Source organism: Bufo gargarizans, chromosome 4 (genome assembly GCF_014858855.1).
Source record: "Bufo gargarizans isolate SCDJY-AF-19 chromosome 4, ASM1485885v1, whole genome shotgun sequence".
Taxonomy (NCBI): Eukaryota; Metazoa; Chordata; class Amphibia; order Anura; family Bufonidae; genus Bufo; species Bufo gargarizans.
Genome location: NC_058083.1, coordinates 314,924,141 through 314,951,963, shown reverse-complemented (window position 1 = coordinate 314,951,963; position 27,823 = coordinate 314,924,141). Strand labels below are relative to the sequence as shown.

At 44.3% G+C, this 27,823-nt stretch overlaps 1 protein-coding gene across 6 annotated transcripts in view; it reads left to right on the top strand.

Moving 5' to 3' along the window:
- Positions 1-27,823, top strand: part of EPB41L2 (erythrocyte membrane protein band 4.1 like 2) — a 175,886-nt gene that overhangs the window by 29,927 nt on the left and 118,136 nt on the right. For 4 of the 6 annotated variants that reach the window (XM_044292260.1, XM_044292258.1, XM_044292257.1 and 1 more), the window contains exon 1: positions 22,150-22,288. In XM_044292260.1, the coding sequence (XP_044148195.1) occupies positions 22,258-22,288 (31 nt within the window). In that variant the 5' untranslated portion in view covers positions 22,150-22,257. Of the gene's footprint in view, positions 1-17,664; positions 17,708-22,088; positions 22,289-27,823 lie in introns of those variants that run through there. The other 2 variants (XM_044292255.1, XM_044292256.1) reach the window with 2 other exon arrangements.

The window sequence follows — 27,823 nt, the reverse complement described above, 5'->3', positions numbered from 1 at the left end:
ATTGTACAAGGGAAGAATAGATAAACTCTGACAATCACCTATTGTGAATGGTGGATCCTGTCTTATCTGTACTCAGAGGTGATGTCACTGCCTGTAATGATAAGTAAAATAACTGCAGTAAAGTAATCTGTACAGACCAAGAAGTGGCAACTGTTATTAGGCTTAGTGGCCAGTATGAAAACTGCAGGATTTTTATAGGTTTTAATATAGACATTGACATGGAAAATTAAAAATAAAATCACTAAACTATTTAAAACTATGTCAAACCTAATGAATTTAAATTAAACAACAATCAATTTTCTGATGACACATTCCCTTCATCATATCTTAGGGCTAGTGTGAAAACTGCAGGATTTATTTTTTCTAAGTATAGATGGTGACATGGAATGTTTATTAGGGATCGACCGATATTGATTTTTTAGGGCCGATACCGATAATTTGTGAACTTTCAGGCCGATAGCCGATAATTTATACCGATATTCTGGGAATTTTCATTTTTGAAAAAAAAAATAAAAAATTCCCACAAAACTGCTGAAAATTAATGTTTATTGTTAATGTGTATTTTTTTTTTGTAAATCTTTCTTTTTCATTTATATTTAATATTTTGGTGTTTTTATTTTTGTAATTTTTTTTTTTTTAACTAACTTTTAGCCCCCTTAGGGACTAAAAGCCTTGTCCTTGTCCTATTCACCCTGATAGATCTCCATCAGGGTGAATAGGAGCTCACACTGTCCCTGCTGCTGTGTGCTTTGTGCACACAGCAGCATGGAGCTTATCATGGCAGCCAGGGCTTCAGTAGCGTCCTGGCTGCCATGGTAACCGATCGGAGCCCCAGCATTACACTGCTGGGGCTCCGATCGGAGGAGCAGGGGAGAGGGGATCCTGTGGGGGGGCGCACTGCGACTGGGGTGGGGGGGCCCACCACTGCTTAATACGGGGGGGGGGGGGGGGGGGGGTGCACTGCGCCACCAATGCTTAATACTGGGGGGAGGGGGGGCGCACTGCGCTTAATCTCTAATTTATTCATATACAGGAGGCGGGAGCTGGCTGCCGGCTCCCGACCTCTATGAGCAGTAGTTGCGATCCGCGGCACCTGAGGAGTTAACTGCCGCGGATCGCAGCTACAGCTCATAGAGGCCGGGAGCCGGCTATGTGATTCTGCAGCTCCCGCCTCCTGTATATGAATAAATGAGAGTTTTTAAGCTTCATTGGTGGCGCAGTGGCCATAGCTCCTCCCCTCCTCTTGTCCCCTGTCCTTTCATTGGCGGCGGCAGCAGCAGCACAGGGGGAGGAGACACTGCTCCTTCTCCCCTGTGCTGCTAAGGGGAACACGGAGAGCGCTGTCAGCAGCGCGATCTGTGTTCCCCATACGCTATCGGAATATCGGCAAAATAAATGCCGATAGCGTTCAAAATCCTGAATATCGGCCGATAATATCGGTAAAACCGATAATCGGTCGATCCCTAATGTTTATTTATTAAAAATGTATTTAACAATAAAAAAGAATTGCTTTAACTGCCTTAAGACACATTCCCTTTTAAGAGATTGTAAGCCCTCCGTAGCAGGCTGCTCTCTCCTCCTGTACCAGTTTGTAAGTCAACTTGCTCGTTCTTACGGTACTTGTTTTATGCGCATACACTCTCTTTTTCATATGTACAGCTCCATGGAATAGATGACATCGTCATAATTAGGGAAGAGCGAATAGACTTTGGATGAAACATCCGAAGTTGATTCGCATAATACTTCGTTTGAATACAGTATTAGAATGTATTGGCTCAGATCAGCCAAAGTTATTACTTCACGATGTCAAGCGAGACTTCGCATAATAACTTCATAAATAAATTTCTACTGTAAGAAACCATTTCCCGAACTCTGGTTCGGTTCCAAGTGGTACCTTGGAACCGAACCAGAGTTCGAGAAATGTTTTTTTACAGTAGAAATACATTTCTGAAGTTATGCGCTCATAGGAGCCAATACATTCTTATACTATACAGAGCTCCTGCTCCGTACAGTATTGGAACAAAGTTTCATCCGAAGTCGATTCGCTCATCCCTAATGAGTATATTTGTTAAAAACCATAGTGATCCCTAAAAAACCCCTTTTAATCATGGCTTGTACATAGCAGTCCTGTGTCGTGTCCGTCTGACTGCCTTATTATTTACAGACTTTATTCTCATGCTAGATTAGTTGTAGAAATATCTGCAATGGTCTCGTTGATCTGATGGTGCTTGCAGAAATCCAAGCCCATTTAGATGTAAGGATTTCATTTTCAGATACATACATGTTGGTAGTAAATCTGCTGTGTGAGCACACCCTCCCTGTGCTGCATTTATTTCTTAGTGACCACGTGATGAGATCACGTGGCTGCTGTTTTCTGTCCTTTAGAAGATCTCACAAAGTGCATACATATCTGTACTCGGCACTGCTTAATATTCTGATGGACAGACCCCAGACAACAAAAGGCTTGTATGCTCAGTGGCGTTCATGTCTTTATGGTCCCTCTGCACGTGTCCTATAAATAGGCTAGTGTTTGTCATACAGGGGCATTTATCCTATTGTGGAGGAGCGCACATGGGGCTGGAATAATGCTACCCAGCCATATCCATGGAATAGGAAATGCAGGATGTCTTGCATCATGTGTCTTGTATTATAAAAAAACCTCCCAGTCTATTACATTACAAGGTACGGGATAAAAGCAGAAAGAAAATTCCCCGTTGTCTAGCCACAGTACCTCCAGAAGCCCCCTTTAAATAGGGCTTGCAGAAATCTGCAGAAAGATTGGGTTCCCTTCCTCCTGATTGCGACCCCACCTCTTTATTCCTGGTGCCTGCCAGCTGTCCCTCAGCCATAAGGTGAAGGTGAGTGGCCTGCGGGGCGGGGAAGGGGTTTTCACGTATGCCCCTTGCTCATTCCAGGCTTGTGGTAGATAATATTTCACTATCTCTATCACTGTTGATATATTGTGCCCCTTGGAACTGGGAGTTCAATAGATTTTTGATGTTTCTTTTTAGCATGTGTGGCAACGTAATGGAATCCTAGAGCTTCTATTATATGACGACAATGATTATATGCCACACAATATCTTACCCCTGCCACGCAGCAGAAATTCCCTGGGTCCACATCAGTGGATAGTGTAAATGCCTGTGATCATAGGGCGCAAGAAGACGCCTAGGACATTCATCCACCTCACTGCTTTCTGTGATGTCCCTGGACATGTTAAAGGGGTATTCCCATCTAAGACAATGGGGGCACTGTCTCAGATGAGAAGGGAGCGGGGAAGGTGGTGGCTGGAGGACCGCTGGTTTCCCAAGGTCCAGCCACCATCAAGTGCTCTCCCCATAGAAGTGAATGGGAGCGCACCGTGCCTGCGTGTCCACAGTTCCCATTCATTTCTATGGGGGCAATGGAAATGGCTGAGCCAGCTCTTGGATATCTTCCATGGCCGCTTTAAGGAGTCTGTTCTCGGTGTAGGTGCGGGTCCCAGAGGTGGGACCCGCACCTATCGGACAATATGGGCATACGCCCTTTTGTAAAATCTCATATACATTGTATATTTTCAATTGTTTGTGCGATTCTGCACCTTATGTAGGGTGGTTTTCTTCATATATATCATTCCACATCCACACATTTTACCATCTGGTGTAGGATGTCTCTGTGGCACTTGTGGTCTGCTGTGGGCATCCTCCACTGTGTGCATTTTTTGCTGGGAATCGTCCTTGGCAACAGACCACAAGCACAGTATCTGCTTCCCCGAGCATAAATGGACAACTGCATTTGGGGTTGAGCATTTCCTGCCTTTTGAGACCCCGGATTTTTGTCATTTTAAATGGTTTCCCGTAGGCTTTAATTGGGATGTTAAACTAAACAGAAAATAATGTGGTTTTCATGCAGATTTTCTGCACACAAATATGCAACATGTGCACGCTCCTCAAGCTTTCCCATGAACATGCATGCTTGGCACTGCTGGACACCTGTCTGTTTCCAGGAGAACAAAAGGATGAGAAATGTTGATTTCCAACAAGCCTTTTCCAAGTTGCACCTGACATTTGACGTGGAGGAACAGTCCTCTATGCCAATGTTTTATGGTCCACCTAATGAGTATAGGAGGCAGTATATTGACTTTCATAGACATAACTAAGCAAGATGAAAACTGTGAGATTAAATAGATGGTAAAACCTTTCAGATGCTTCTTGCTCATTTTGCTGGCACAACAAAATTTTATGTGCACATTGTTTGTCACCAGTTTTGCTTAATATGGGAAATTGGATTCTGCTCAGAAGACCTGTAACAGTGGGTGCAATTGTTTACCCCCTAATCTTCCCTCGCTCGATGCTTCTCTCTTCCAGATCATTCATGTGTGCATATTTTAATTGCAATATTGTTTGAGACTGTAGTTCCGATTCTCCCCCCTCCCAGCATGCACGGTTAAATGAGACCTTCAAACTGTGATGGTTGGGTTTCACTAACTTTCTGTGACCAGTTCTATTATTTCATAGTAATGCGATTTCCTCCCATTTCACAGGTAGTTACTTTTTGTTGTCAAATTTGAGGGTATACGAGGACAGCAGAAAAATGTTCTTATTAGGGTACTTTCACGCTAGCATTTTTGTTTTCCGGTATTGCGTTCCGTCACAGAAGCTCAATACCGGAAAAAAAATGATCAGTTTTATCCTAATGCATTTTGAATGGAGAACATTCCGCCCAGGATGCATCAGTTCAGTCTTTCTTACGTTTTTTGGATGGAGAAAATACCGCAGCATGCTGCAGTTTTCTCTCCGGCCAAAAATACTGAACACTTGCCGGAATGCGGCATCCGGCATTAATTTACATTGAAGTGTATTAGTGCCGGATTCTGCATTAAGTGTACCGGCAAAACGGAAGTAGCTTTTCGGTCTGCGCATGCGCAGACCTTTTTTTAAAAATGCAAAAAAATAATACCGGATCTGTTTTTCCAGATGACACCGGAGTGACGGATCCGGTATTTCAATGCATTTGTCATCTGGATCAGACAGGCAGTTCTGACGACGGAACTGCCTGCCGGAATCCTCTGCCTCAAGTGTGAAAGGACCCTTAAAATGTACAGTTAGGAGAAACGTTTTCAGGCTACTTAACTGTTTCAATGACAGTACTTAAAGGGGTTGAGTGATTTATATATATATATATATATATATATATATATATATATATATATATATATATATATATATAATATTTTTTTTTGTTCTTTGTATGTTTCTAACTAGTCAAATTAAAGGACTTTACAATTGATTACTTTTATCTCCAGTTGCTGGTTTCTCAGATTTCACTGAGGGTTACATGACCTGTGATGTCGGCTTCTCTCCCTGCTCTGATGATGTGATGATGTTTCCTGCACAAAGCCTAAGGCCCCTTGCCCCCCGCGCGGAAAACTCGCCCGTGTGAAATGCGTGAGTTAAATGCATTGCACCCGCACTGAATCAGGACCCATTCATTTCTATGGGGCTGTTCACATGAGCAGTGATTTTCGCGCATCACTTGTGCGTTGCGTGAAAATCGCAGCAAGCTCTATTTTGTGCGTTTTTCACGCAACGCAGGCCCCATAGAAGTGAATGGGGCTGAGTGAAAATCGCAAGCATCCGCAAGCAAGTGCGGATGCGGTGCGATTTTCACGCACGGTTGCTAGGAGACGATTGGGATGGGGACCCGATCTTTATTATTTTCCCTTTATAACATGGTTATAAGGGAAAATAATAGCATTCTGAATACAGAATGCATAGAACAATAGCGCTGCAGGGGTTAAAAAAAAATGTAACTCGCCTTAATCCACTTGCTCGTGCAGCCCGGCTTCTCTACTGTGCTGTGTACAGGAAAAGGACCTGTGGTGATGTCACTCCGGTCATCACATGGTCCATCACATGATCTTTTACCATGGTGATGGATCATGTGACGGCGCATGTGATGACCGGAGTGACATCACCACAGGTCCTTTTCCTGTACACGGCACAGAAGAGAAGGCGGGCTGCGCGAGCAAGTGGATTAAGGTGAGTTTAATTTGAAAAATAAAATTTTTAACCCCTCCAGCGCTATTGTACTATGCATTCTGTATTCAGAATGCTATTATTTCCCTTTATAACCATGTTATAAGGGAAAATAATACAAAATAATACAATCTACAGAACACCGATCCCAAGCCCGAACGTCTGTGAAGTGCTCTGCTGCTGCTGATCTCTTCCCTGCGTCTCCCTCCCACTGGATACTTCAGGAAAGATTAGCCCCTTCAGCTGCACAGACTCAGAGGTGAAGGCTTTACTGAGTAGCTGCAGGCAGTGAGGAGCTCACAGACTAGAGGAGTTCTGTACAAGAAAAGGTAGGGAGAAGATCCTGGGACTTGTAGTCCTACGCATACAGCATGCTGCTGAGTAGCACTTATATTCACTCCCTTTGCAGAGCAGGGGGAGGGGCAGATATTGTTGTTATTGCAGGTAAACAAAGTTCCAGAAGAGAACCAGGGAAATGAGGAAATCTAATAATTATTTTTTGCCTAAAACTTGCTTAGCTTAGTTATATATTGCTGCCCATCAGATTTACAGTGCTGTATAAATTTTTTATTTTTTTTTCATAACTCGGACAACCCCTTAAAAGGCCTCTTTCACACTTGCGTTGTCCGGATCCGGCGTGTACTCCACTTGCCGGAATTACACGCCGGATCCGGAAAAACGCAAGTGAACTGAAAGCATTTGAAGACGGATCAGTTTTCAAAATGCTTTCAGTGTTACTATGGCAGCCAGGACGCTATTAAAGTCCTGGTTGCCATAGTAGGAGCGGGGAGCGGTATACTTACAGTCCGTGCAGCTCCCGGGGCGCTTCAGAATGACGTCAGAGCGCCCCATGTGCATGGATGACGTGCCATGCGATCACGTCATCCATGCGCGTGGGGCGCCCTGACGTCACTCTGGAGCGCCCCGGGAGCCGCACGGATGGTAAGTATGTTGCTCCCCCGCTCCCCACTACACTTTACCATGGCTGCCAGGACTTTAGCGTCCCGGCAGCCATGGTAACCATTCAGAAAAAACTAAACGTCGGATCCGGCAATGCGCCGAAACGACGTTTAGCTTAAGGCCGGATCCGGATCAATGCCTTTCAATGGGCATTAATTCCGGATGCGGCCTTGTGGCAAGTGTTCAGGATTTTTGGCCGGAGCAAAAAGCGCAGCATGCTGCAGTATTTTCTCCGGCCAAAAAACGTTCCGGAACTGAAGACATCCTGACGGATTTCTCTCCATTCAGAATGCATTAGGATAAAACTGATCAGGATTCTTCCGGCATAGAGCCCCGATGACGGAACTCTATGCCGGAAGAAAAGAACGCAGGTGTGAAAGGGGCCTAATGGATGTGGAGACATTTGCTCTATTTTATTATTCATTTGCATCTTAAGTGCAAAATTAAGAAAACTTTCAAAATAGTCTTCATTAAACACATTTCCTGGCAGTTGCTTCTGCCGAGAGCTCTGGTGCTTGACCGAGCCCTGCCTCTGTTTCTCTCCCTTCTCTCAGGGTTGGTGATAGAAACAGGAGGTTGTACATGACAGGTGGGTGGAGAAGAGGACAGAGGGTCCAAGGAGGGCAGCTCACACAGGCTGTAGATAAGGACCACCCAGAAGGCAGTTTTTAGGGGAAAGGTAGCTGCATCCTGGGCACACAGATCCAGCATGTATTTCTGGAAGGTTCATGCCCATTCGGGAAAAGTCAAAATCCAAGAGCAGGTTTTAAACTTAATATCTAAAAAGTCCAAACTATAAAAAAAAAAAATGTTTTTTAACTCCTATGCGGTGAATGCCATAACTATTTGCATATTTTTTTATTTTAGTCACCTTTCCCCCTCAAAAAATAGGATAGGACTGTTTCATTATGGGCCGGACGGTCCATAAAATGCGGAATGCACAGAGCTTATTTTTATTTTTTTTGCGTGGTATAGAGTATCTCAATGCTTTTTTTTTTTTTATTGTATCGAAACCGAATAAAAATGTTGGTATCGAAACAACCCTAGTAGCTTGAGAGCCCATGGATCACAAGCATCCAGTAATCACTGTCAGCCTTGTCTGTTGCGCACATGGATTTCTCCAGATTCTTGGAATCTTTTGATAGTATTATGTACTGTAGATGGTGGGAAAGTCTTCCCAATTTCCTGTTGAGGAAAATTTTTCTGAAATAGTTCCACAATTTTTAGGAGGAGTTTGGTGAACTTCTGCCCATCTTTTGCTAACATGCTCTTTTTTTTTTTGTGTGACTTTGTTGCAAATTGCTCCTCCAGCTGTTTTTTATTGGGACCACTAAGGCCTCTTTCACACTTGCGTTGTCCGGATCCGGCGTGTACTCCACTTGCCGGAATTACACGCCGGATCCGGAAAAACGCAAGTGTACTGAAAGCATTTGAAGACGGATAAGTCTTCAAAATGCTTTCAGTGTTACTATGGCACCCAGGACGCTATTAAAGTCCTGGTTGCCATAGTAGTAGTGGGGAGCGGGGGAGCAGCATACTTACCATCCGTGCGGCTCCCGGGGCGCTCCAGAATGACGTCAGAGCGCCCCATGCGCGTGGATGACGTGTCCATGCGATCACGTGATCCATGCGCTTGGGGCGCCCTGACGTCACTCTGGAGCGCCCCGGGAGCCGCACGGATGGTAAGTATGCTGCTCCCCGCTCCCCACTGCACTTTACCACGGCTGCCAGGACTTTAGCGTCCCGGCAGCCATGGTAACCATTGAGAAAAAGCTAAACGTCGCATCCGGCAATGCGCCGAAACGACGTTTAGCTTAAGGCCGGATCCGGATCAATGCCTTTCAATGGGCATTCATTCCGGATCCGGCCTTGCGGCAAGTGTTCCGGATTTTTGGCCGGAGCAAAAAGTGCAGCATGCTGCGCTATTTGCTGCGGCCAAAAAACGTTCCGTTCCGGAACGGAAGACATCCTGATGCATCCTGAAGGACGGACTGTCCATTCAGAATGCATTAGGAAAATCCTGATCAGTATTCTTCCGGCATAGAGCCCCGACGACGGAACTCTATGCCGGAAGACAATAACGCAGGTGTGAAAGAGCCCTAAGGCTACTTTCACACTAGCGTTCGGCTGTCCCCTTGTGAGCTCCGTTTGAAGGGGTTCACAAGCGGCCCCGAGCGCATCCGTCCAGCATCAATGCATTCTGAGTGGACGCAGATCCGCTCAGAATGCATCAGTCTGGCAGCGTTCAGCCTCCGCTCCGCTCAGCAGGCGGACACCTGAACGCTGCTTGCAGCGTTTGGGTGTCCGCCTGGCCGTGCGGAGGCGTGCGGATCCGTCCAGACTTACAATGTAAGTCAATGGGGACGGATCCGTTTGAAGATGACACACTATGGCTCAATTTTCAAACGGATCCGTCCCCCATTGACTTTCAATGTAAAAGTCTGGACGGATCCGTCTGAGGCTACTTTCACACTTAGAATTTTTTTTGCAATATAATGCAGACGGATCCGTCTCAGACAGATCCGCTCTGAACGCTAGTGTAAAAGTAGCCTTACCTTTCCAACCTTTTATCCTCTATCCCAAATTTTTTTGAGATTCCTTCTAAGGCTACTTTCATACTTGTTAATTCCGGTATTGAGATGCGGCAGAAGATTTCTATACCAGAATTAACCACTTCAACCCCGCTAGCTGAAACCCCCTTAATGACCAGGCCACTTTTTACACTTCTGCACTACACTACTTTCACCGTTTATTGCTCGGTCATGCAACTTACCACCCAAATGAATTTGACCTCCTTTTCTTCTCACTAATAGAGCTTTCATTTGGTGGTATTTCATTGCTGCTGACATTTTTACTTTTTTAGTTATTAATCGAAATTTAATGATTTTTTTTGCAAAAAAATGACATTTTTCACTTTCAGTTGTAAAATTTTGCAAAAAAAAAACCCACATCCATATATAATTTTTTTGCTAAATTTATTGTTCTACATGTCTTTGATAAAAAAAAATGCTTGGGTCAAAAAAAAATGGTTTGGGTAAAAGTTATAGCATTTACAAACTATGGTAAAAAAATGTGAATTTCCGCTTTTTGAAGCAGCTCTGACTTTCTGAGCACCTGTCATGTTTCCTGAGGTTCTACAATGCCCAGACAGTAGAAACCCCCCACAAATGGCCCCATTTCGGAAAGTCGACACCCTAAGGTATTCACTGATGGGCATAGTGAGTTCATAGAACTTTTTATTTTTTGTCACAAGTTAGCGGAAAATGATGATGATGATTTTTTTTTTCTTGCAAAGTCTCATATTCCACTAACTTGTGACAAAAAATAAAAAACTTCCATGAACTCACTATGCCCATCACAAAATACCTTGGGGTGTCTTCTTTCCAAAATGGGGTCACTTGTGGGGTAGTTATACTGCCCTGGCATTCTAGGGGCCCAGATGTGTGAGAAGAAGTTTGCAATCAAAATCTGTAAAAAATGACCGGTGAAATCCGAAAGGTGCACTTTGGAATGTGGGCCCATCTGCCCACCTAGGCTAAAAAAAGTGTCACACATCTGGTATCGCCGTACTCAGGAGAAGTTGGGGAATGTGTTTTGGGGTGTCATTTTACATATCTCGGCAAAAGACAACTTTTCCCATTTTTTTTATACAAAGTTGGCATTTGACCAAGATATTTATCTCACCCAGCATGGGTATATGTAAAATGACACCCCAAAACACATTCCCCAACTTCTCCTGAGTACGGCGATACCACATGTGTGACACTTTTTTGCAGACTAGATGCGCAAAGCGGCCCAAATTCCTTTTTAGGAGGGCATTTTTTAGACATTTGGATCCCAGACTTCTTCTCACGCTTTAGGGCCCCTAAAAAGCCAGGGCAGTATAAATACCCCACATGTGACCCCACTTTGGAAAGAAGACACCCCAAGGTATTCAATGAGGGGCATGGCGAGTTCATAGAATTTTTTTTATTTTTTTGCATAAGTTAGCGGAAATTGATATATATATTTTTTTTTTCTCACAAAGTCTCACTTTTTTCTCACAAAGTCTCACTTTCCGCTAACTTGGGACAAAAATTTCAATCTTTCATGGACTCAATATGCCCCTCAGCGAATACCTTGGGGTGTCTTCTTTCCGAAATGGGGTCACATGTGGGGTATTTATACTGCCCTGGCATTTTAGGGGCCCTAAAGCGTGAGAAGAAGTCTGGAATGTAAATGTCTAAAACATTTTACGCATTTGGATTCCGTGAGGGGTCTGGTGAGTTCATGTGAGATTTTTATTTATTTTTTTACACAAGTTAGGCTACTTTCACACTAGCGTTCGATCGGATCCGTTCTGAACGGATCCGATCATAATAATGCAGACGGAGGCTCCGTTCAGAACGGATCCGTCTGCATTATTTTAGCATATAACAGCTAAGTGTGAAAATAGCCTCGTACGGATCCGTCCAGACTTTCAATGTAAAGTCAATGGGGGACGGATCCGCCTGAAGATTGAGCCAAATTGTGGCATCTTCAAACGGATCCGTCCCCATTGACTTACATTGTAAGTCTGGACGGATCCGCACGCCTCCGCACGGCCAGGCGGACACCCGAACGCTGCAAGCAGCGTTCAGCTGTCCGCCTGTCCGAGCAGAGCGGAGGCTGAACGCCGCCAGACTGATGCAGTCTGAGCGGATCCGCTCCATTCAGACTGCATCAGGGCTGGACGGCTGCGTTCGGGTCCGCTCGTGAGCCCCTTCAAACGGAGCTCACGAGCGGACCGACGAACGCTAGTGTGAAAGTAGCCTTAGTGGAATATGAGACTTTGTAAGAAAAAACAAACAAAAAAATTTATATATATTTCCGCTAACTTGGGCCAAAAAAATGTCTGAATGGAGCCTTACAGGGGGGTGATCAATGACAGGGGGGTGATCACCCATATAGACTCCTTGATCACCCCCCTGTAAGGCTCCATTCAGACGTCCGTATGATTTTTACGGATACATGGATCGGATCCGCAAAACGCATACGGACGTCTGAATGGAGCCTTACAGGGGGGTGATCAATGACAGGGGGGTGATCAGGGTGTCTATATGGGTGATCACCCCCCCTGTAAGGCTCCATTCAGACGTCCGTATGTGTTTTGCGGATCCGATCCATGGATCCGTAAAAATCGTACGGACGTCTGAATGGAGCCTTACAGGGGGGTGATCAATGACCGGGAAGTGATCAGGAAGTCTATATGCGTGATCACCCCCTTGTCATTGATCACCCCCCTGTAAGGCTCCATTCAGACGTCCGTACGATTTGTACGGATCCATGGATACATGGATACATGGATCGGATCCGCAAAACACATACGGACGTCTGAATGGAGCCTTACAGGGGGGTGATCAATGACAGGGGGGTGATCAGGAAGTCTATATGCGTGATCACCCCCTTGTCATTGATCACCCCCCTGTAAGGCTCCATTCAGACGTCCGTATGTGTTTTGCGGATCCGATCCATGTATCCGTGGATCCGTAAAAATCATACGGACGTCTGAATGGAGCCTTACAGGGGGGTGATCAATGACAGGGGGGTGATCAGGGAGTCTGTATGGGGTGATCAGTGGTTCATAAGGGGTTAATAAGTGACAGGGGGGGGGTTTAGTGTAGTGTAGTTGTGTCTGGTGCTACTTTGCACAGCTACCTGTGTCCTCTGGTGGTCGATCCAAACAAAAGGGACCACCAGAGGACCAGGTAGCAGGTATATTAGACGCTGTTATCAAAACAGCGTCTAATATACCTGTTAGGGGTTAAAAAAATCACATCTCCAGCCAGCCAGCGAGTGATCGCCACTGGCAGGCTGGAGATCCACTCTCTTACCTTCCGTTCCTGTGAGCGCGCGCGCCTGTGTGCGCGCGTTCACAGGAAATCTCTGCTATCGCGGGAGGATGCGTATATGCGTCCACCCAGAAAAGCAGGGCCGCCGGCAGGACGCAATCCTGCGTACGGCGGTCCTGTAGCGGTTAAACGGATCTGTTTTTATTTTGCACCTCAGGATGCATCTGTGTTGTTGTGGTATATGTGTGTTTTTTTTTTTTTTTTTTATGCTTCGGATCTGTTACCATTGACTTACATTGTTTTCTGTGCTGAATCTTTATTTTTATTTTTTTTGTTTTTATGGCCGGTCACAAAACCGAATGCTGCCGGAACGGAAGACATCCTGATGCATCCTGAACGGATCCGTTTCCATTCAGAATGCATGAGGAGTAAACTGAAGCTTTTTTCTTCTTCTGGTATTGAGTTCCTCTCCCGTATCTCAATACCGGAAAACAACATAAGTGGAAGTAGCCTAAATGAGTAAATTCTTTTTCATTAAAATGGTAAAATGTCTCACTTTCAACATCTGCGATGTGTTCTAAGTTCTATTGTGAACAACGTATGAATCTGCGATTTGCAAATCTTTACAGTCTGTTTTTAGTTACATTTATTTATATTTTACACAGCGCCCCAGCTTTTTTTGGAATTGGGGTATTGGATTGTATAGGATTAGGCTGAAAGAAGAGACCTAGAAGTTCTGTTATACTTGCTCATCTCTTCAGAATTCGCTCCTGGCTTTTAGAACAAATGCATCAAACATCGCTAACCTTTCTTGGAGTTGTATTTATTGTCGCTCTGAGACCACTACCTTGGCCAAATTAGAAAACACATGGGCTGCCTTTTCATAGGCACACGGTTGCTGTTATGAAGAGTTGTTTCCAATGTTATACCAGTAGAATTGGTCCTACTGGATAGAATGCTTCCATGTGACTTTGCCCTTTGGGAACTTGAGCTGAAACGGACAGCGTGGAGAAAGAAGACCTCTTCCTGTCTCTGGAGCATCCAGCATTGTTCATCACGGCGCAGCTATGTTGACATTCCACACAAATGTTGGAGCCAAGTATGAAGAAGAGAATGCTTTTGTTTTTTTGACCTTTTCAATCCAGTTCTCTTGTTGTACTAAAGGTACAAGTTCCAAAGATTGTCTGCATCCGCGAGGAGAGTTTTCAGCTTGTAGCCAACATCCACAGAAAAACACTGCCTTTCAACACAAAAAAGGGCAACTGTGTCAAGACCGAACATATATTTTTGTGATTTTATATCATGACTATAATTGCCTTGTGTTGGGCAAGATGGGAAGATTTTTAAAAGTTGGGTTGGAAAAAGAAAACTGTACAACCTTAGAGACCATTCACACGTCCGCATCCGTTCGGCAATTTTGCGGAACGAGTGCGGACCCATTAATTTTTAATGGAGGGGCCCAGTATTATCTTCATTGGTGGCAGTCGCCACAGGGTCTCCTCCCCTCCTCCTCATTGGTGGTGCAGTGGCAGTTCCGATCGGAGCCCCAGCAGTGTAATCGTGTTTTTTTTATTTTTTTATTTTTTTGGGGGAAAGGGGGGGGGATTGGTTACCATGGCAGCCAAGACGCTACTGAAGCCGTGAGTACCATGGTAAGCTCCCTGCTGCTGTGTGTACTATGCTCAGGGCAGCAGGGAGAGTGTAAAGTCCTATTCACCCTCATAGAGCTATATTAGGGTGAATAGGACAAGGGATTAAAAGATCCCTCTTACACGAGCAGATGCCGTGCGGATATTCCGCTGCGTGAAAGAGAGCCAAGCCCCGTTCCGGACAGCAGAGACACGGAGCATTAACATGATTTATAATGCTCCATGCCTTTTGTGTGTTTATTTTGTTCGCTTGTTATCGAGGATCGCAATACTTTTTTCATGATATTGAAATCTAATCAAAATTTTGGTATCGTGACAACCCTAATAGTCATTTTAATCATCATGATCAACTCTGCCAGGCAGTGTGTATTTTAAAGGGAACCTGTCACCTAGAAAGCGCATATTAAACCGCCAGCAGTACCTTTATTGGTAGTCTGTAGCATGACTATAAAGGTGTCTGTCTTTTCTGCATGACTTAAAAAATACTTTTATCCAACTGGCCGTGATATATAAACAAAAGTCCTGAAGTCAAGCGGGTAGCGGCTTTCTCCCCTGAAGTCAAGCGGACTGCACCCCTTTTCCAGCTCTTAGTGTTTCATTGATGGGATTTCCAATTCCTTCACTACTGAACGCTCTAACGTAGTCTTGCACGTGCGCTGTGTCCCCACAATGCCTGCGCACTGTTTCCCTCCGCTCTGAGGTAGTTTCAGAGGCTCAGGCATGCGTACACTAGAGCCTGAGCATGTGTGAGACTACATTCAAGCGCCTGGCAGTGACGGAATTGGACATCCTTTCAATTAAATGCTAAGGGGTGGGAAAGGGGGCCAGTTTTTTTTCAGACTTTTGGCGCATAGTACAGCAAAGACACAGACAGCTTTATAATTATGCTACAGGCTGCAATAAGGTAATGCTGGTGGTTTAATATGCATTTTCTAGGTGACTGGTTCCCTTTTTAAAATGCAAAATCTGCAAAACAGTTTTTTGCATTTCACCTCCATTTTGCTTTAATTTATGTGGAACACCTAAACAACGTTTCTAAACATGGTTTTTAATTATGTGAAAAAGGGGGGGGGGGGGGGGGTAGCTTCTAAAATGGGACCATTTATGCATAGTTTCTATTATGTAAGCCCCCCAGTTGCTTCAAACCTGAATTGGTCCTTAAATGTGTCATGAGACAGTGACCTGTTGTTTAAATCATGTTTTTGGATTTAACATATTTTTAAAAGTTTTTTCCATGTATCTATAGTTCTAGTTCTATAGTATCTAAAAACCATAAATTCCTGCAGTTTTCCCACTGGCCACTAAGGGTACTTTCCCACTAGCCTTATTATTTTCTGGCACTGAGTTCCGTCCTAGGGGCTCAATACCGGAAAATAACTGATCAGTTTTATCCCCATGCATTCTGGATGGATGGAGAATAATCCGTTCAGGATGCATCAGGATGTCTTCAGTTCAGTCTTTTTGCCTTTTCAGGACAGAGATAATACCGCAGCATGCTGTGGTTTTATCTCCATCCAAAATTCCGGAACATTTGCCGGAATGCTCTATCCGACTTATTTTCCCATTCGAAATGCTGGATCCGACCCGAGTGTTCTGGCAAAACGGATGCGGCATTGTGGTCTGCACATGCTCAGACTGCAAAAAATGTGAAACAAAATAAATGCCAGATCTGTTTTTCCGGATGACACCAGAGAGACGGATCCGGCATTTCAATGCATTTGTCATACTGATCAGGATTCTGATCTGTCTGACAAATGCCATCAGTTTGCATACGTTTTAGACATATCCGGCAGGCAGTTCCAGCAGCCATTCTTATGGTGTACTTTATCCACACATTATACTGTTCACATGAGTGTAGGCCAGACTGTTTTCAGGGCATAGATGCGATCTGCAGCTTTCCATATTTTTGTTTTTTAAGAGATTGACAATTGAAGTGTATTTGGTGTAGATTCACTTTGAGATATTGTAAACCTCAGTTTTAAATACAAATTGCATACATGCCCATCATCATCATCATCATCATCATCATGAGAAACAGAGATGACTAAAGTGGCCGTCCAGGATTAGTGAATAAGGTTGGCCACACTCGTGTCCATAAGTTGTCTGGCATTACAGCTGTTTCCTGTTGTGATAAGCTGCACTCACAGATGGGCTGCAGAAAAATCAGACACTTCTCCAAACACCTTTATTTCCATAAGAATAATTTAAAAAACACGTATTTTTCGCTTTATAAGACGCACCTAGGTTTTAAAAGTGAAAAATCAGAAAAAAATATTTTTCATTAGACCTCAGGTCACACTATTATGGATCTTGTTCTTGAAAGATGATTCCTTCCCTCCTATTGAGGAAAGGATTGGTGACACTGAATGCAGATTGGTCCGTGCTGGGATATTGACTGCATGGAGGTTGCCTGATCATCTTTGTGTGTGATCCTAGAAAGTGCATGCCGCCTCTTCCCTCTTAGGGTATGTTCATATTCACGCCTTAGGCTACATGCACACGAACGTTGTTTGTTTCCGTGTCTGTTCCGTTTGATGTCCGCATCAGTATGTCCGTCCCGTAGCCCTACAAAAAAAAAAATAGAACATCTCCTATTGTTGTCCGTCACAAAAAAACTGATGGCATACGGCCTTCCCTTTTGTCAAACTAGCCCAGGGTGGTGTCACGGCCTCTGTGTGGTGTGTGCCGTGACACTGTTGCCGTGCATGCTGTTGCCAGCGGCAACGTGTTGTGGTTGCAGCATGTAGGTGCCTCCTCCTTTCTCCTGGGGCCTTCCCTGTCTGGTGCCTGAGGTGTTAATTATCTAGCTAGTGGGGGTGCCCACTAGGTTTATTTTGCCTGTTGGCTGGGTTGAGTGTCCCTCCAGCCTTGCTGTGTGCTGGAGCTGTGCTCCTGCCCGGCCTTTACCATCTGCCCAGTCCTTGAGGGCCACCTTGTGGAACATACTGTCACGGTGGGGAGTAGGGGAAACTCCCCACTGTAAAATGTGGACCCTGTGGGAAAGGTAACTAGGCCAGGGACTGGGATAAGTGAGCAGGTCATCTCCTATGGTGAGGAGTTAGGGCGAGGATTAGGGATGCAATAGGAGGTGACCTGCTCCCTTACCCCAATTTTTTTAGAATTGTGGCACTGTAAACAGTTGCAAGCAAAAGGTATTTTTATTCTTTTTTTTATTTTTTTATTTATTTTTAAAATCTAATTGTGTTTTCTTTTTTTTTTTCTCCACAGGAGAAGACAAGCACATGCAATTACAACAAGCTGGATTATTAAGGTGACTTTATGTACCGTATATTAAATCTAACCCCATAATTTTCCAAATGTCGCATTGTAGCCGCTACAGTTTAATCTAATTTAATAAACAACTTTATTCCAGTTTAATGTAGTTTATCTCTCACAAGTTTAGTTCTCTAGTGGAACTATCTAAATATGTCTGCTTTTCAGCACTGACTTGTATATCCCAGGAAATAACCATTTTGGGGGAACCTGTCATCCCTGTTTTGCTCCTCCTGAAAATGCATGACTAAATTGACAACTGGGTGCTGCCATTACCTGACTGGGCATTAGTTATATAGGTTTATGTTTTTTCACTTTTCCTTCTCCTCGTCTCCTGCAAATAAGGAAAAGAGGGTGACTAGATGGCTTATTTGCTGCTGGTCTCTTCTGCCTAGGTTTGATTTACTTACAGGGTGACTGGTTTTATGGAAGGTCCAAACTGTTTGATCCGTTAGCTCATTCATTGCTCTACTCATTCATAGCCACCTAGTAGTTAGTAAAGAATAAAACCAAAATCTTTCCATACATATTAGCTTGATCCGACCAAAAATGTAGTGTATATGGAGACTTCATGTTAAGGAAGACTGGCATCTGACTTCCTGCCTCATCCTTTCTTCCACAAGATAAGTGCTGCTCATCTTGTTAATCATGACATGGAGAAATCAGCTTGTCCAACACAAAGTTGTCTCGTATGTGTGACCAGCATTTATCTGCCCATACATATTAGACGTCACCAACTTCCCGATTCCCCATCATAACAGGTACGAGGATTGTTGGTCTATGAGAAAGTACAAGGAGATAGGTGTTGGCAGAACTAACTTTTGGTTAACAGCCTTCTTTGTTATTCGTCAACACCCTGAGACCAGACAACCTGTGTACGCTTTCTGTTTTTGTGGTTGGCTATAGAATTAGTGATTTGCTCTATTATACCCTACTCCCCTTTGGATACTCTGTTTAGATGCATTTTCAGCGTTCTGGGTCTTCGTTCACCAGTCATTTTGCATAGGGGTCATTTCACTTCCTCTAATGCATAGATTGGCAAGGTCTTCAATAGAATGTAGCAGAGAAAGATAGAAAGGAGAAGGCGCTTGTAGGGTAAGTATGTAGTAGTGAAAGGACCCTGGTGGGGTATGTAGTCTGCTCACTCTGTATTTGTTGTCCGTGACTAGGCACAACCCCAGAGAAGGCTTTATAGTGGTGGAGAGTCGGTGCAGGCAGTGGCCAAGTGGGGAGAAGAATTGCAAAGGAATGAGCAGCAGTATGGTATCTGCCACGTCTCTAGATGGATAATCGGTAGGCACAAGACACGACCCTAGGCACAGATAAAGTATTCATCTTTTATCGACACCGCGTTTCGGGGTGTGTGAGCTCGATCGCAGAGAGGCACTGCTGGGAACAGAGGTTGGATGCTGCTGCTTTTCTGCACATGTGGCATGAGCATCCAGCCGCCGTTCCCAGCATTGACTCTCCAGAGATGTGGCAGATACCATACTGCTGCTCATTCCTGTGCAATCCAATGGAATGTAATAGTCTCCCAGTGAAAGGAAGTATTGGAAGCAACCATGATTCCCCAAGGCTTTTATTGTCTTCATTTGCTAAGGCTAGTTTCACACTAGCATTATGACCATCTAGCTGGCTGTTCCAGCACTTGTCTAACAACAGATTCTAACATTTATTTTTTTTTTGGGTCAATATTTTTTATTCAAAATTTGGAAAAATTCACAATTTTCTAAATTTGAATTTCTCAGCTTTTAAGATAGATAGTAATACCTCATAAAATGGTTATCAGTCAACATTCCCCATATGTCTACTTTTTATTGACATGACTTTGTAAATGTAATATTTTTTATTTTATTTTTTGATGTTAGAAGGCCTAGAATTTTAGAAGCAATTTCTCAAATTTTCAAGAAAATTTCCAAAACCATATATATATTTTTTTTTTTTGTTAGCACCAGTTCCGTTATAAAGTGATTTTGAGGAGCTTAAGTAATAGAAATAAAATGCATTTAAAAACGACACCCCTCAAATTATTCAAAACTGATGTTGCAAACTTTGTTAACCCTTGAGGTGTTCCACAAGAGTTCAATAAAAATGGAGGTGAATATAAGACTCGCCTATGTTTTAGAGGCGGACAATTAGAATTTTTTTTTTTTTCATTAGACCTCAGGTCAGACTAGCAATCAGACCCCCAATGTTAATAAGACCACCAGTCGGACCTCAGCTCAGACCCCAATGTGAATAACCCTCAATCAGACCTCAGATAAGAGCCCCATGCCTCATATCAGTCCCCAGAATCCCCCATTGCCTCAGATTATCCCCCTGCAGCCCCATATTGCCTCAAATCATCCCCCAGCAGCTCCATATTGCCCCAGGTCAGCCCCCAGCAGCCCCATATTGCCTCGTGTATTTAAAAAAAAAAAAAAAAAAAAAACTTGCCTCTCCTGCTCCAGATACCGCCGCTCCTCACCTACATCTTGATCCCCTTCATCCTGCCGTAGGCTGTGCTGTGAACTGGCGCGCACGACGTGAGGTCACAGAGCACCCTTACGCTGTGCGCAGCCACAGCACAGCCGAGGAGCAGTAAGCGATGAGTAACAGAGCCTTTACCGCTTTCTGGTACTAATGAGCGCTTTCATAATGGAAGTGCTTATTAGTATTTGCCCCATAAGACGCAGGGGCATTTTTATTTTGCCATTTTCTGACGGCCATATTATTTTTTGGGCTATTGTCTTATGTGGTGGCTCATTTTTGCGGGATGGTGTGATGTTTTCATTGGTACTATTTTGGGGTACATTAACTTTTTGATCATTCGATATTACACTTTTTGTAAGGTGAGGTGACCAAAAAATGACCTTGCACGGTTTTTATTTATTTATTTATTTTTACAGCACCTGACTGGGTATTTTTTTTAGAATTTTTGTATTAACGTGGAACTTTTTTTTGTTTTTTTTGTCCTGGAAAACCCTTTTAGGGTTATTCTATAGCACATCCCGACTGTGTGCAATAATCTTTATGGTGAATCTGACCACCTCTGTCTGCTTCTGGTGCTTGCAGTGATCACCCTTCCTGCAAAGCTCAGATGCTATACATGAACTCGTAGGCCGTTAATATGTTGCTGTATAGTGCCACCAGGACTACGCTCAGCCTTATGCCTCTTTCACACTTATGCCTCTTTCACACGTCGGTGTTCGGTCATTGATTTCCATCAGTGATTGTGAGCTGAGAACAGGTGCAGATCTCTCCCTTATATCCGTGGAGGCGCTAATCCTGGTTTTGTCTCACAATTACTGATGTGTGAATAAGGCTTTGTTCACATCACCCTTCAGCCTTTCCGTTCTCCTGCCCTGTTTAGAGGCAGTAAAACGGAAAGGACGCATTCTGCACATAACTGAGTCGAACGGAGTCCACGGGGCCCCATAATATATAATGGGTTCCGTTAGGTTTCCGCTCAGAAGATTTTTGAAGCCGAGACAAACGTTTTTTGCATGCACAACTTTTGTCTCCGCTCAGTTATGTACTGAATCCGTCCTTTCCGTTTTCCTGCCCCATTTCGGAAAGGCTGAACGGTGATGTGAACGAAGCCTTAAGTATTTGAAACCATGGATCTAGCATATGGATGTGTAATATGGTAAAGTGCATGAGGCTAAGGCTGGCTTCACCATGGAAAACTTGAATAATGGTGAGTTTTGATAACTGCAGCAATAGCCAAGTTTGTCTGGCATGTTAGCTGGCACAAAGCCAAAACCGTTCTTGGAAATGTTCTTGGCATAAACCAATCCCACATGTAGTTCTATATGGACTGCACTTCAGAGATCTCCTATCTATGTAGTCTATAGCCTACGTAGATATGAGATAAATATTTACTACCTGTTATAAGGCTAGCTTCACATCTGTCGCAGAGGTCACAGATTCCACTTGGATTTCCGGCAGAATGCCATTGTTATGCATGTGATCTGGCACTTCCATTTTCTTGCTCCCATACCGGAAAAGTGCAGCAGATGTGAACCTAGCCTAACTAGTAGTGACAGTAGTGTTCATAATTATTATTTTTCTTTAAAATAAAGTATGGTGTTTGGCCAGTTGCCCTAAATGTCAAAATTAGTATTGTCCTTGAGAGGTTAACATTTCTTACCCCTGCCGTGAAGTCAGCCTTGGGTGAAGAATGTTTGCTGAAATCATTCCACATGTATATGCTGTGTATGTTATTCCATCACAGTGAGCCCCATGTCCATCCATCAGGAGAAGCAGACCGTGCGATTAGCTTCATGATGTTTTGGGTGAATTGTGAACTTCTATGAATGCTGTTTTCCTCCTCCTCTGTCTCCAGCAATGTTAGTGCTTGGGTGGGGTCTGCCTCGTTCATTAGGTTTCCCATTCAACTTGGAGTGGCTTTGGCTAGTGTGCCCAGCAGTCTGCGAGCTCCAGTCTGCAGCTAGAAGGACGTGATCCAGGTAGAAACATGTTCCTCACTAGTGTTGTACTGCTTTGTCTTCTCCTGTGGGACTTTGTGGATTCCTAGGGACAGCATGCAGCCTCTGTATTTCTGTTATGGTACTGATGTCTGCTGCCATTGCATACGGTGAGTTCACTGCATGGATACAGCATGCACACATTTGTTTTCTGGGGATGGTTTCCAGTCCATAAACTTTGTGATGGTCCATACCCACCATGAATGGTTCAGCGGACTGATGAAGAGAGTAATGTCTATGTGTAACTGATATGTAGGTTAACACCATGCATCTGCTTGTTGCCTGTCTTGTAATCAATCAGAAAAAGAGGAGGTGTGTGTGTGGGGGGGTCCTTTATTTTCAGGGGGACCCTACTGGTTTGGCTTCCTCTAACTGACTTCTATGAAATATATATATATTTCTCCCCAGCAGAAGCGTATGGGAATGTTACAGCATGCGTCTATAAGTTTGTGGACCTGTAGTGTGTGTACAGAGTCTGACGCTTGTTCCTCATGGATGAATCTTTTATTTCCAAATTATTTTCGTACCACTGCTAAGTGGGGCACTAGGTGAGCAATGGGTCGTGCATTTATTGGGGGGGATTCTAAAGCCTAGATACGTACATTAGTTTATCTAAGTGTCTCTCCAGCCACCCGGTTTGTAAGACTTATTGGGCTCAATATGTTTGTGGAGAGTTGATTGGTTTTTTTTGTTTTTTTTTTTTTCCCCCCCCACTCAGTTTTATCAAAACTGGTGCAAAGGAAAACTGGCTTAGTTGCCCATAGCAACCAATCCGATTCCACTTTTCATTTTCCAAAGGACTTCTGACAAATGAAAGGTGTAATATGGTTGCAATGGACAACTAAGCCAGTTTTTTTTTTTTTTTCTCCTGAATCTGCCCCATCGTGTAGCAGTCTGTACTTTTCTAATCATTATTGCTGTAATAGGAATCTGCACTCTCAGTCCTGAGCCTATGATTGGATGCTGTGTATAGCATACATATATCGCTGGAGGGGAGAAAGCGGGACCCTGAGCCAATGATGAGAGGGGGGTGTGTCTAAGACTACCTCAGACTCCCCAAGGCACGGTAGCTAAACGGTAGTCATAGATGACAGCTCTGCCCTATTGGAGCCAAGCTAAAAAGCATACAATGGGCATGATGTGAGAACAATAAATTATTTGTAGGTCCTGACACAGCTTTTTAACCTCTCATATAGTCTGTTGCTTTACATTTTTATTTTAACATTTTTTATTTTTTTTTGCTTCTTTTAGTTGTCCTTGTTTTCAGTAGTCTTTCACATACAGCTCTACAGCTATAGTGAAGCTTCAGCTTCTGATCAAAGCTGAGCAACTGGTTTTGTCATTGTGTTGAATAGAGTGGGAGAATCCGTTTGCCTGTTATTGTCTTTAAGGGTAACTAAACCTTTGACGAAACAAAGGGACATAGTGCTCAGCCCTCTTCATCTTTATATCGGTTCTGGAATACGGATCCCACATACCAAGCCGAGCCAAAGGGTCAGTGTTGTGAGCGCTGCCACCACTTTGTATTTTCTTCACAGGTAGTGGCAGAATATAACCTGTCAATCATCAGCAAGTGGGCGGGAGCTCCTGAATAACTGTGACTCTTCTCTGGCACATGCTGCCAAGTTTATTAAATGATGAAATCCACACGCCACTACTTTATTCTACCCTCAGTGAAGGCAGCATACATTTAATAATAAGCTCCCTTTCGTTTTGCTATAAGTTAATCTCAGCAATGTCATTGATTTGCACAATCTATCCTAATGGCTGAGTTATTTCAAAACGACTTGCAAACACCATGCTGCTGCAGGGGCACATGACCTACTTCAGATGAAACATACGAAGTAGGGGTGGGTGATATAGACTATATGCGATATATACAATATAAATTTGGCCAACTCTAGAGATTTTGTTTATATCACCATATCGCGGTAGAACATGGCATGCGCCAATCTTGTGATCCTGAGTCAGCACAGTGGAGAAGGATGGAGTCCCTCCTTCCCCACTGTGTGCGGCTGCTGCTGACCACCAATGAGAACAGAGAGTAGGAGGAGGAGGGACTGTGGCCACTGCGCCACCAATTAATATAGTTAATATGCCTGAATACAAACGTAGCCTGCATGTGCCGGCCATATCCCATACCTGGTCTCTGACTGCACGCTGTGATCTACCACAATTAACCCCTCAGGTCCTGAGGGGTTAATTGCGGCGGATCACGGCGCGCAATAATAGAGGCCAGGTATGGGATATGGCCGGCACATGCAGGCTACGTTTTGTATTCAGGCATATTAACTATATTGGTGGCGCAATGGCCACAGTCCCTCCCTTCTACTCCGCCTCTTCCAAGTATTATATTAATTGCGGGCCCCCCACCTCCACACGATTAAACCATTGGTGGCAGTGGCCCCAGGGTGGCAGCTTCTGATCGGAGCCCAGCAGTGTAATCGCATTTGCTTATCCCTAGTGTGTATCTTAAAGGGGAGTTCTGGAGTACAAAACTTCTATTGAAATTGTGCAGTACAAAGTAAAAATTCTGTAGTTTCCCACACAATCACTCACTACTTACTGGCCCAAAATGGGATGTTTTGAGCTCCCTGCACCATAGTTCAGAGTAAGAGGCTATACTAATGGAAGAGGCTCAGCAGTGCGGGAGCACAATATGAAGTGCACCAGAGGGTGGAGTCATGGGAATACAGGAGGAGGGAAACCCAGCCGCACACTGCCGGATCCCCATTGGTTATAAGGGAATCTGGTAGGTATCCGCCATAAATGTCAGCTTTCTGCCGGACAAATGCCGCTGCGTGCAGAATGGGGACCTGGGGTCCATCTATGCCGAATACGGTAAACCATTAGTTTATTCCTCTGCCGGAACAGACTACTGGATTTACTTGCTGCAGATGTGAATGTAGCCTTAGCAATCCGTAGTCTGCTACCACGTTGGATGCTGCTGAAGACAAGGACACTCTTCCTACATTGGATCTTTTTTATTCTTACGCATTTTGTGGTATTCGGCTCCAACTCCTTTACTCCAGTCTGCACCGTTCTTATCTATAATGGGGGATATGTATTCTGGCCGTTAATACATGTATAATTTTCTAAGAAAGGTAAAACGCTACAGCAGTAAATGGTTCCCCATTTTATAAATAAGAACAGCCGAGCCGCTATAGTTTAGGGTATCTCGTATAATGTCTGTCGACCTGCAGACACAAACTCTTGTAAAATGTTGGGAACTTGCTAAAGCTGGCCCTGCAGCGGGGAAGGTGGATGAGGGACGTCCCGGTCCTTCTTTCCTCAGAATCTGCGGTCAGAGGGAGTGAGGTTTGGCCAGGGTTTGTCCAATGTGTATGTATAGCCAGTATAGCGCTGCACAAGTATGGGTAAAGACCTGTCCCCTCTATTTGCAGTCCTTGTACCAGGGATTAGCGACCTTCGGCTACAATTCCCAGCATGCACACTTTCTTGGCTGTTCTTGTAACTCCCATGGAAATGAAAGGAGGATTATGGGAGTTGTAGTTTCAGAACAGCTGGAGTGCCGGGGGTTGCTACCCTGTACAATAGGGGTGCACTCCGCCAGAAAAACAGCATATTTTATTTATTTATTATGGTGCAGATTTTCTTTGAGTCTCTCCATTCAATTCAATGGGTAAAGGATTCTTCAGTGGAAAACATGGCGGATAACAATCCCCAACAAAATGCCTAACAATTCTGGAGCATCTTTTCATATAACTCTATTTTGCTGTCCCTCCATTACTGTTCCTAGAAGTTCATGACTAGGAATGAGCGAATTGACTTTGGATGCTTCATAAAGCTTCGCTAGAATACTGTATGGAGCGGGCGCTCCGTACAGGATTCGGCTACTTTCACACTTGCGTTTGTACTTTCCGTTTGGGAGATCCATTCAAGGCTCTCACAAGCGGTCCAAAACGGACCTAATTCTAATGCATTCTGAATGGAAAAGGATCCGCTCAGAATGCATCAGTTTGCCTCCGTTTAGTCTCCATTCTGCTCTGGAGGCGGACACCAAAATGCTGCTTGCAGCGTTTTGGTGTCCGTCTAATGAAACTGAGCCAAACGGATCCATCCTGGCACACAATGTAAGTCAATGGGGACGGATCCGTTTTCACCGACACAATCGGGCACAATAGAAACCGGATCCGTCCTCCATTGACTTTCAATGGTGTTCAAGATAAATCCGTCTTGGCTATGTTACAGATAATACAAACTAGGGATCGACCGATATTGATTTTTTAGGGCCGATACCGATAATTTGTGGACTTTCAGGCCGATAGCCGATAATTTATACCGATATTCTGGGAATTTTCATTTTTGAAAAAAAAATAAAAATTCCCACAAATCTGCTGAAAATTAATGTTTATTGTTAATGTGTATTTTTTTTTGTAAATCTTTCTTTTTCATTTATATTTAATATTTTGGTGTTTTTATTATATTTTTTTTGTAACTTTTTTTTTTTAACTAACTTTTAGCCCCCTTAGGGACTAGAACCCTTGTCCTATTCACCCTGATAGAGATCTATCAGGGTGAATAGGATCTCACACTGTCCCTGCTGCTCTGTGCTTTGTGCACACAGCAGCATGGAGCTTATCATGGCAGCCAGGGCTTCAATAGCGTCCTGGCTGCCATGGTAACCGATCGGAACCCCAGCATTACACTGCTGGGGCTCCGATCGGAGGAGCAGGGGAGAGGGGATCCTGTGGGGGGGCGCACTGCGACTGGGGTGGGGGGGAGGGGGGGCGCACCACTGCTTAATACTGGGGGGGAGGGGGGGCGCACTGCGCCACCAATGTCTGATACTGGGGGGGAGGGGGGGCGCACTGCGCCACCAATGTCTGATACTGGGGGGCTTGGGGGGGCGCACTGCGCCACCAATGAAGCTTAATCTCTAATTTATTAATATACAGGAGGCGGGAGCTGGCTGCAGGATCACATAGCCGGCTCCCGGCCTCTATGAGCTGTAGCTGCGATCCGCGGCACCTGAGGAGTTAACTACCGCAGATCGCAGCTACAGCTCATAGAGGTCGGGAGCCGGCTATGTGATCCTGCAGCTCCCGCCTCCTGTATATGAATGAATGATAGATTCATCTTTATTGGTGGAGCAGTGGACATAGCTCCTCCCCTCCTCCTGTCCCCTGTACTTTCATTGGCGGCAGCAGCAGCAGCACAGGGGGGAGGAGACACTGCTCCTTCTCCCCTGTGCTGCTGCTGAGGGAACACGGAGAGCGCTGTCAGCAGCGCGATCTGTGTTCCCATACACTATCGGAATATCGGCAAAATAGATGCCGATACCGATAGCGTTCAAAATCCTGAATATCGGCCGATAATATCGGTAAATCCGATAATCGGTCGATCCCTAATACAAACGGATCCGTTCAGAATGGATGCAGACGGTCATATTATCTGAACGTATCCGTCCATGACTGATCCGCACAAAACGCGAGTGTGAAAGTACCCTTAGAATGTATTGGCTCAGATGAGCCGAAGTTATTAGTTCACGAAATTTCACGAGACTTCGGGTAATAACTTCGTAAAGGAATTTCTACTATAAAAAAACCTTTGTACTGAATTCGGGTTCAGTTCCAAGCTACCATCTGAAGTCTATTTCACTCATCCCTATTTATGACTATATG